The sequence below is a fragment of the Microplitis demolitor genome, chromosome 4, assembly GCF_026212275.2.
Source record: "Microplitis demolitor isolate Queensland-Clemson2020A chromosome 4, iyMicDemo2.1a, whole genome shotgun sequence".
Lineage (NCBI taxonomy): Eukaryota > Metazoa > Arthropoda > Insecta > Hymenoptera > Braconidae > Microplitis > Microplitis demolitor.
In genome coordinates, this window is record NC_068548.1 from 8,569,681 (window position 1) to 8,579,928 (window position 10,248).

General features: G+C 32.5%; 2 protein-coding genes across 2 annotated transcripts; both read right to left on the reverse strand.

Moving 5' to 3' along the window:
- Positions 1 to 1,609: 1,609 nt before the first annotated feature.
- Positions 1,610 to 4,383, reverse strand: LOC103572873 (methyl farnesoate epoxidase-like). The gene is made up of 8 exons (XM_008551670.1): positions 4,296 to 4,383; positions 3,657 to 4,203; positions 3,180 to 3,415; positions 2,304 to 2,512; positions 2,136 to 2,222; positions 1,918 to 2,059; positions 1,676 to 1,844; positions 1,610 to 1,616 (listed from the first exon to the last, which is right to left on the reverse strand). The coding sequence occupies exons 1-8, from the start codon at positions 4,381 to 4,383 to the stop codon at positions 1,610 to 1,612; spliced, it is 1,485 nt and encodes a 494-aa protein (XP_008549892.1).
- A 1,324-nt stretch (positions 4,384 to 5,707) lies between these two features.
- Positions 5,708 to 7,598, reverse strand: LOC103572871 (uncharacterized). The gene is made up of 3 exons (XM_008551669.3): positions 7,483 to 7,598; positions 7,304 to 7,404; positions 5,708 to 7,221 (listed from the first exon to the last, which is right to left on the reverse strand). The coding sequence occupies exons 1-3, from the start codon at positions 7,504 to 7,506 to the stop codon at positions 6,030 to 6,032; spliced, it is 1,317 nt and encodes a 438-aa protein (XP_008549891.1). The 5' UTR covers positions 7,507 to 7,598; the 3' UTR covers positions 5,708 to 6,029.
- Positions 7,599 to 10,248: the final 2,650 nt, after the last annotated feature.

Sequence of the window (10,248 nt, forward strand, 5' to 3'; positions counted from 1 at the left end):
TCGGATTTAGATATATGAAATAATATATATATATATATATATATATATAATCAAACAACCAGTTTATTGCAACCACCAAATGGTGGGTGTTCAATCCATACTTAATTAATGGTAACCATTCCCATAATATTATGATAACCATTCCCATAATATTATGGTTACCATTCCCATAATATTATGGTAACCATTACCATATACGCTTAGGAACCGTTACAATGTGGTTATAGGATTGGTTCCTATTTGCTTATGGGAACTATTTCTATGAGTATGATAATCATTACCATGATTCTTTCACATGCGATATGGGAACTGTTACCATAATGATAGGAATTGTTACCATATTTATGGAAACCTTCCTAGAAAGTATGGGTCTATATCCCATAATCCCAAGTAATCATTACCATAACGGTATGGAATGATATTTCATAAACGTACTAGGAACAGTTACTACAATTTTTTCTCCGTGTACACAAATTAAGAGATAAAACTTGTTCCTTTAATTGTTTTGTAAAACTTTGAGCAATCGGCCCGGAGGAACAGTTCAATGGATCAATCTTAAAATTTCCAGTTTTTGAGGGTATATTAAGCTGTAAAATCACCTGGCAACATTAACCTTTCCATCAATATTTACAAAGTAGCGATGAGTTGACTTAAAAACCAGAAAACGGCCATTTTTTGTTGGTTTTTCAAATTGATATTAAGGATAAAAAAATAATTTTTTTTTTAAATCGAAAATGGAGCTTGTAGGGAATTCACTTAAGTTTCTAAAACTGCGCTTTAAATTACTGTGCGACCATTAGTTGCTGAGATATCGATAATCAACGACAAAAGGATCCTTTTTCATTTGAAGGCTGATATCTCAGCAGCAAATTGTCGTACAGAGAAACAAAAAAAGCAAATTGTAGCTGAATAGATTCCCTAAACGAGTCATAAATCAGTATTTTCGAAAAAAAAATTTTCCGGCCCCGTAGACCTAAAAAACAAAACTAAAAAATTTAGAAAAATTTAGTCTTGACCTATTTTTTATGATTTCGCAAAAACCGTGGCTTAGAAAATTATTTGACTGAAAGACCTTTAAAGTAGAGATTTCAAGCTTCAATTTGCATTATTTATTTTTTCGATACGATCATTTTTCACGAAAATACAGCCTTCCAAAAATCACTAAAAAATTTGTAAAATTTTTTTGTTCCCTTAATTTTTTGGATAAGTGTATCATGTACTTGTTAAACGATAGGTATAGCCAAACTTGGGTAATCTTACCTTGCCCCAAGTCTGGGTTGCCATTGGATGGCCAAGGCAGGGACACCTAGCCTTGACCCAAGCTCGGGTAATTATTGTAACAGTCAAGGCTAGGTTACCTAGTCCTGGCCCAAGTCTGGCTTGCCATTAAATGGCCAACACAAGGGAACCTAGTCTTGGCCCAAGCCTGGGTAATCATTGTAACGGCCAGGACTGAGTACCCAATCTTGAGCCAAGCATGGGCCAATATAGGTATGCCAAAGCTTGGTTCCCATTACTGGGCCAAGTAGGGCCTTATCGTTCAACTCTAGCAGCTCCTGTATGGGTACTATTTAATTTTGAGCGGTACTTTTCTCCATGTGTGATAAGTCTAAAACCTTTAATAGTAATAACCACGCAATAACGTCTTTAAATCAATTTTATTTAATTACGTTGCATGAAATTAGTAAAATAAGGTCTTGGAGATATAAGAAAACCATCAATACCATCTAATGGTGGTAATTTATGTCCTTTTGGTATTTCCAGATCAAAATTATGAAGTACATTGGTAAAAAACAAAAAAATTAATGATTTCGCCATAATTTCCCCTAAACATCTTCGTTTTCCTATCATATATATAATAAAACAATTATTTGTAAATTAAAAAAATAGAAATAAAAATATAAACAATTGAGTTACCTAATCCGAATGGAATAAATTCATTTCTACGATGATATCGTCCGTTTTCATCAAGAAACCGGTCAGGACGAAATTCTTCTGGTTTTTCCCAACACGATTCATCGTTATTTGCGCTGTGCAGATTGAAGAGAATAACAGTATCCTAAAGAACAATACGGCGTAAATGAAAAGTGAATTTCTTGGGAATTCTATGTACTATGTATAACTTTTGTTATTACTTTCGGAATGTGATAACCTTCTAACGAAACATTTTCTGTTGTTCTGTGAGGAAGGCCTAAAGGTGTAAGAACTAGTACTCTCATTGCCTATGATAAAAATTGATCAAATAATATAGTTTATTTTATTTGAAAATTTTTAAATTTTAATTTTTAATATATTAAGGGTACCTCGGACAAAAACGCTTCAATACGAGGCAATACTGGAATATGATCGAGTGTTGGTATACTATGCCCAACAGCAGTGTCAAGATCACTCCTTAAAGTTTTCATCCAATCTGGATGATGAAAGACAAGTGCAAATATAGCTGTTAAAGAATCAATTGTTGTTTTTGAACCAGCCATGAAAAGATCCAAGCAAATTACAATTAATTCTTTACCTAAAAAAAAAAAATTTAAGATGATGTGCTCCCTGACGGTTTTGAATCAGCCTGGAAATATCCTGGGAGTGGAAACACGGTAGAATCTCGGTGGATCCAGGATGGTTATAGGGTGGGTTTGTGCCATATTATCACCGTGTATACACGGTGTTTCCACGATGGTTACACTATGTACTCACCGTGATTCTACGGTGTATTCACCGAGATTCCACAGTATATCCGCGGTGATTACGCGGTGTACGTGGAATCACGGTGATAAAATGACGAAAAACCCACCCTGTAACCGTCATGGATCCACCGTGATTCCACCGTGTTTCCGGGGTGTTTCCAGGGTGATTCAAAACCGCGAGGGCTGGCTTACATTTTGAAAAGATTTTTAATTCAAGTAGTGACAAATAAAAATACGGTTGATGTGTCATTTAGAGAGATTTTTCCCTGCGAGATGAAGGCTGCAAAGGTTAGTCCAGTTGGATAAGAGTAAAAGATCTCCGTGATATTAAGAAAGATGATTTGAAATTATTTCGAATAATTCAAATGATATCAAATGATTCCTCTAATGGACATGTAACATTGTAAACCACTTCAAATCATTTTTTTTAATGCCGGAGCTCCCTCTACTCCATCATCTAACAGGTCTTTTTATATAATAATAACATTAATATCTTACGATCGAACAAACATTGTTTAGAATTTGCATCATATGATTCGAGAAGATAAGCATCAATAAAATTATTTGCAGGTTGATTAAACTGGAATTCTTTCAAATGATTTTCTATTTCATCATCGATAAAGTTCCAAAGCGTATGAAGAACTTTCATAAGACTAGTGTAGCCTGATAATTCTGGAATAATGAATCGAAGAAACGGAAAATGAGAAATAATTCCTCCCAAAGTATCATTCGATCTAAAAAATAATCAATTATTAGCTTGGTCGTTCATCATTATAGACCTCTAAATATATAATTCTGTCTAGAAAATACGATTTAAAACGGTTCATATTGTCTAACACCCATCAGAAGTTGTATTGGGAGGATTTAGTAGCACTAAATGTTATGAAATGTAAGTGTTATCCAATATAATCTTTTCAAATCATTTTTAGTCATTTTGAATCGTATTTTCTGATGGAGGTAATTCAAAGAAATCACTTGAAAGCTTCATGAACAGTGGCTAAAATATTTTCAACTTTAGAATCGTCATAAGAAAATCGTTTTCCTGCAAGTAAAATCCATAAGGAATTAAGGACAGCAATATCAAAAACTTTATTCATTTCGATCATTTTAGTGCCATTTAGAGTTTTTTTCTTTAAATGACAGATTAACATTTCTGCTTCTTCTTTTAAATATTTATTGCCTAAACCATGTCCGAATCCAAAGTGTGATATATATTTTATCGTATTACGTTTGCTTCGATACCAAAGTGGACCGTCTGCAAATACGATACCTTTCCTTTTTCCAAATGCTCGAACTCGGAAGAAAAAACCATCAGGTCTTCCATGGAACTCAGATATCATGAGGGTTTTTCTTATTAAATTATTACCTGACACAACTACAAACTTTTGACAACCGAGTTTTAATCCTAATATTTGGCCATATTTTTCAGTCAATTCATTAAAAACAAGATAAGTATAACCGGATTTTTTTTTTCTTTTTTGAAGTTCAAGAATACAACCAATAAATGGTAACCATTTTGGACCTATTAAAGTAGTAAATTTGTTAATATATTTAATTTTTATATTGTAACAAAAATATTTAAGTATTTGATTATTGAAAAATTTAATAAATTACCTGGTGGAAATTTGTAAGGTTTTAGGCAATTTAGAATTAAAAAAGCACTCATTAACATGATTAATAAAAACAAGAGTAAAATACACATTTTTACTGTCAATTACATTTAACTGTGATTATTTTCATTTCTAATCTTCTGCTTATATAGCTACGTTGTATGCTCGATTTATTTGAAAAGAATCTAATTATAGTTATCCTGATGATCCTCAGATATACTTGACCTCTTGACGACATACGGTAAAAATACTTCTTTATAAAATATTGTATTCAGGTTTTATTACATTTATCGAAAATTCAAAACGTATAAAAATAATTTCTTCTTAAAGTAGATTTACTTAATTAATGAGCTTTATTCAGTTCTTTTAGTACTTTTGGATGTACACATCTTGTCCGATAAAAAAATTTTTTTTTTTTATTAAATCAAAGTTTATATGTTTAAAAATATGTATCTAGAGTATTATATGAAAATTCCGAATATTTTTCGAGCTATAGTCATTTTTGTGACAGTGCGTCAACTGACCGTTGCATTAACTAAAAACTTTAAAAGCGTTTTTCTCGAAACTACTTTTTTTGAACTGGTCTCATCTGTAATTTGCATAAATATGAACCGATTCGCAACTTTTTTTTTCGTATTCGTCTATTCAGTAGCTAAATTTGCACCTAGGGGATTTTGAAAATTTTGATTTTTAAGATTTTTTAAGGCTGTTTGAATCCAAAAAAATGAGAAAAAAAACGGAGAAATTTTTAATATGTCGTTATTTTTTTTTCAAATCCAAATTTTCAAAATCCCCTACGTGGAATTATAACCTCATACATACAGATTACAACGCGGTTTAGTTTTTTCGTTTCCGATAATCCGTTTTTGAGTTAAAGATGAGACTGTGGTATTCGACAAAAATGTTTATAACTTTATAACAACGTGATATTTTTAAATAAAAATTTAGGAGAATTATCTTCAATGTCTACTCTATAAAACAAAAAAAACCTGATCTCCAAATTTCTTTATTATCCCAGTCCAAAAAATTCCCGAAAATCACCTATTTTTCCGATCCTCACAGTGGCTATTCCCCTTAAAAAGTTAAAGTTACATATTTTTTTCCGCTCATTTACTATTTTTTGTATGATTTCATGTAGTTTTAATTATTTTATATTTCCTGTGCATTGTAAATATGTGAAATGATTGATAGTGTAGGTGGTTTAATGTACTCATACTTTCTCTTATAAAAACTTGTCTTATACAGTTCCCTAGTTTAAACGATTAATGCACGAGTGTTGCACTTTCTCTTGAGTTCACGAGCAATTTCCCATCCGCGAATTTATAATAATAATAATTAAAATCACATAATATTTTGAAAGACTGGATAATGATGGTACAAATAGATAATAAAATATTTATAAATGGAATGTTATTTTAATTTATTCGTATAACAGATAATTAATTAACAATCGTAATAACAAATAACTTGTTTTTGTAAATTAAAAAAAAACAATAAAAAATTAATAGTAATAATAATAACAATAATAATAATAATAATAATAATAATAATAATAATAATAATAATAACATTAATAACTGATTTGAAAGGAATGAGCAAAGCAGAAGTTACGTTTCTTCCGCTCTTATAACTCTTTTGCTATCAAATCTCAGTAATTATATGTACATTGGCTTATATTACATTTCCGGCTTGAAGAATAAAAGAATTTTATTCGTACAAGTTCAAGAAGTACTAATTATTAACGACTTGGCAATTTCCAAGTTGTTTGTTGATTCGATGGTGGAGGAACCAAGTCAGCGGTAATAGACGCAAGCGGAATAGGGCCTTGTTGTACTTGTTGAGTTTGTTGAAGACCCTGTTGCTGTGACTCGAATTGCTGACTTTGTCTAGCTAATCGTTGTCTTTGATCTTCAGCTACATCATCCTTACGATCTTCCCATCCACTACCATGATGAGGATGATGATGATCTTCTGCCGGAAACCATTCTGAGATCCAAACTGGTTTCCAAATTTTTTTCCAATCTGGTACCCAAATCTCCTTCCATGCAGGCACCCAAATTTGCTTCCAGGCTTCTTTCCAAGCTAGTTTTTTGTCTAGTATCCATTCCTGTTTCTTTTCTGTTTTCCAGATTTGTTTCCAGGCTTCTTTCCACTCAAGTTTTTTGTCTGGGACCCAAATAAGTTTCTTGTCAGGCTTCCAAATTTGTTTCCATTCTTCTTTCCAAACAAGTTTTTTATCGTCTAACCAAATTTGTTTTTTTGCCGGTTTCCATATTTGTTTCCATTCTTCCTTCCATTCGAGTTTCTTGTCTGGTACCCAAATTTGTTTTTTTGCTGGCTTCCAGTATTTTTTCCAAAGGGGTTTCCAAATTAGTTTTTTCTTCCAAAGATCATGACTTGTATACTGCCATCCGCTATGATCTGTCCCAATGTTATGCTCTCCAGGAACTCCAACTTTAATCCACTCAGGAACCCAGATTTTTTTCCATGCAGGCACTTGAATTTCTTTCCATGCAGGCACTTGGATTTCTTTCCAAATTGGCTTCCACACTTTTTTCCAGTCTGGAACTTGAATTTCTTTCCATCCAGGTACCTTAATTGGTTTCCACACAGGTTTCCAAACTTTTTTCCATGCAGGAACTTGAATTTCTTTCCACACAGGCACTTGAATTTCTTTCCAAACTGGCTTCCAAATTTTTTTCCAAGCCGGCACTTGAATTTCTTTCCATATCGCTCGTTGCGTTGGCTCCCAAACAGGTTTCCAGATTTTTTTCCATGCGGGTTTCCAAATTTGTTTTTGAGCTGGTTTCCAAATTTTCTTCCAGCCAGGTTTCCAGATTAACTTTTTCTTCCAGTATCCATGATCATGATGATCATCATGTCCTGAATCTGCTCCCGGATCATATCTTTTTTGGATTCCCTCTGTGTTCCTATAAATGAAACAATTATTAGTATTATTGGAAGTTACAAGTATTATACTAATCCATTTTTATAAAATAATTATTTAATTACCCTTGTTGATTCTGCCATTGGTTCTGTATAATCCCGGCATTTTGTTGAAGCGCCTTACTGCTAACAAGGGCAACTTGAAGCAGTAGCGCCACAAATGCAATCTATAATCAATAAATAAACAAAAATTAATTGTTAATAATATGTAACAACAACACAATGAAAAACTTAACGCGACTCACTGTGCATCTCGGGCGAAATTTCATAATTTTCGAACGCCACCCGTGTGGGGACCGGGCGCAAACTCTTGTTCCCTTGTTGTAGGAAAACTCGCTTTACTTGGTCCAATAAGCGGAACACCGTGGTTATATAGGCATGTATCTTCCCCCATGAAAGTAAATGCAGGTCTGGGTAAACTTGAGGCGAATTGGAATCGCTCAAAGAAAGCAAACATTATTGCAGTTTTGCTGGCGGGGATGTCTGATGTAGTGGTGGCAGAAAAGTAGGTATAAAGGATCCTGAAGAAGAAAGGAATTAGCAAAGAAGGAAAGAAATTATTTTTTTCTTCTTTTTTCTTTAAGTAGAAGTACACTCTATCTTTCTTTGATGTCGTACGGAGAAAGTGATCGACGTTGTACTTCCCCACTTACCTCTTCAGCGCTGCCACCGACTCATTAAACGATTTTAAATTTGTTCCCTGGCTTTGCGTGACTACGTTTGCTACTCTGGAATGCGACTTTGGAAGTCAGCGACAAGGTTATGCAGCAAGGTTACAGCTTTTGTCTTTTCTATTGTAGTTTTTTATATTATTTTATTTCTTTATTATAAATTTTCAGCTATCAAAGTATCGATAAATCTTGAATAATAGAACTCTCTCGAAAAAAAGGAGACAGAAATATAAGACAAGATGAAAGTGAATTCTGGAAGGTAAAGTAGTTAACGGAAAGGTAGCTTTCGCAACAGACCAAATTCGACATTTCTTTTTCTCAGATATTATATTCATTAACAAACACAATAATGATGGAATAAAGTGAAAATTGATAAGTGTATCATCATGTTACAACTGTCTTATTTTTATTACATAATTCACAGCACTTATTACATTTATTTAGAATCGGTCAGTCCTTCATCTGTTCTACTTTCTTTTCTCAATATCTTCCTCCAACTTAAAAAAAAAAAATTGGTCTGTCGGTTGACACTGCCGGCCAGCCCCAAAACTTCCCGCTGTTTTCGAACTCTTTGAGCTCGGTAATTCTTTTGAATGCCGTTTTTTTTAAAAAAAAAAAAAAAAAAGACTTTTTTTACCATTTTTTTCTCCAACTATATCTCTCAAACGAATTGACCAATTGAAACGATTGAGGTGGCAATCGACGCATTCTATTGAGTTTTACAGTTGATCAGATCTTGGAATTGATTTATCTAGTCGTTTGTGGGAAATTTCAAAAATACTAACAAAGTTTGTTTTCAATTCTTTCAACAACAGTTTCTCTTGAACGAATGAACTGATTTCGATGGTTGAGGTGGCATTCGACGCGGCTTATGAAGTTTTAGAGCTGATTAGATTTTTAAATCAATCTATCGAGCACATTATAAGTTATCAAAAAAAAAAAACATTTTCTAAAAAGTTTTATTTTTAAAATATCTCCGAACGCACATGACTGATCAAGCTCAATTTTTCACAAATTCTAGATATCAACAAGCCGTGTCGAATGACACCGAAAAAGATCAGAATTAATTCATCCGTTCAAAAGATACAGGTATTTACATACGTACACACATACATACATTCGACCACCCTCTTGAAAGTAGTCAGAATGACTTCCTAGGATCCTAAAACATCGAGAACTAGTCAAACCTCGGTTTTTGAAAATCGGATCGAAACTAATAACTTCTCTCTTTTTGAAAACTTTCAATTTTCTTAGCGGGAAGTTAAAAAAGGAAGATCATCATTGATTTATTTATTGTTTTAGTTTCATCGGGTTCTATAATCAACACATGCAAGTAGAATAGCTAAAAATGCCCTGTACAACGAGTATTTCAATTAGTCATTTGAGTAATGAGTGATGGACGAAATAAAAATTGATATTCGGTGTTCGCTCTGATTGTGGCATACAAAATACGCAACACTAATCGCTAATCATAAGTGAACTGTGATGTCCAATTACGGAAAAAGAAATGAAAGTGCGTTTACACATATTCTAATGTAAGAGTCTATTTTGTACTTATGAAAAAAAAGAGAGATAAAGATTTCTTCTTGGTAAAAAATTTTATAATTGCGGGAAAAAATAAAGTGTCTTTAATAATGAGAAAAATTTGTAGTAGTGAGACATGAAAATTCCAAGTTGAGAGTTAATCTGATAGACTACAATCATTCATTATCATTGTAATAATGTCATTCATATTTCAAACAGAAGAATTATATAGGAATTTTTATTTTAATCTGAGGTTCAACTACATAAATCTCATAACTTCTCAAATTTGAAGAATCAAAAAAAAAAAAAAAACACGTAAATAACAAGCCTTTTTTAGTCGCTATGTACGTGAAAGTAACTCGTCTTGTCTAGTAACATAACTTGTTCGTACAGTGGTCAATAATTTTTTTACGACAAGCTTAAAGCGTAATACTGCATTGAAAGGTTCGAGTAATTTAAGTTTGAGGGAGAGAGTGTCAAGGGCTTGATATTACGCACAAGAAAAAGTGAAACTCACTAGCCATGCGAGAAATTAATAACATACGATATTATACCAAGTGTACACATTACTATTGCGGGTTATTTTAGATATTGTTATATTCTCATAAATTGAATTATCAGAATAACTTTCAAAAATATCTAATTTTAATATTAATGTATAGATTATTGTTAGTATAATAAGTATACATGAGCAATTTCAAGCAAAATAATTAAAAATCTTTGAATCCAACCGTTTATGTAATTCTTCCTATTTAATATAATATAATGTACAGTTTTTCTAAGATTGCAAACATTCAAAATTTTCAAAGTGTAGAA

Excerpts from the sequence above, each read along its gene's own strand:
- LOC103572873 (XM_008551670.1), bottom strand. The coding sequence starts at position 4,383 with ATGTGTATTTTACTCTTGTTTTTATTAATCATGTTAATGAGTGCTTTT. Across the intron at positions 3,416-3,656 it reads ACTGTTCATGAAGCTTTCAA|ATCGAATGATACTTTGGGAG; the intron begins GTGATTTCTTTG and ends ATTATTTTTTAG. Across the intron at positions 2,513-3,179 it reads TAAACAATGTTTGTTCGATC|GTAAAGAATTAATTGTAATT; the intron begins GTAAGATATTAA and ends TTTTTTTTTTAG.
- LOC103572871 (XM_008551669.3), bottom strand. The coding sequence starts at position 7,506 with ATGAAATTTCGCCCGAGATGCACA. Across the intron at positions 7,405-7,482 it reads AATTTCGCCCGAGATGCACA|ATTGCATTTGTGGCGCTACT; the intron begins GTGAGTCGCGTT and ends TATTGATTATAG. Across the intron at positions 7,222-7,303 it reads CAATGGCAGAATCAACAAGG|GAACACAGAGGGAATCCAAA; the intron begins GTAATTAAATAA and ends TTTCATTTATAG.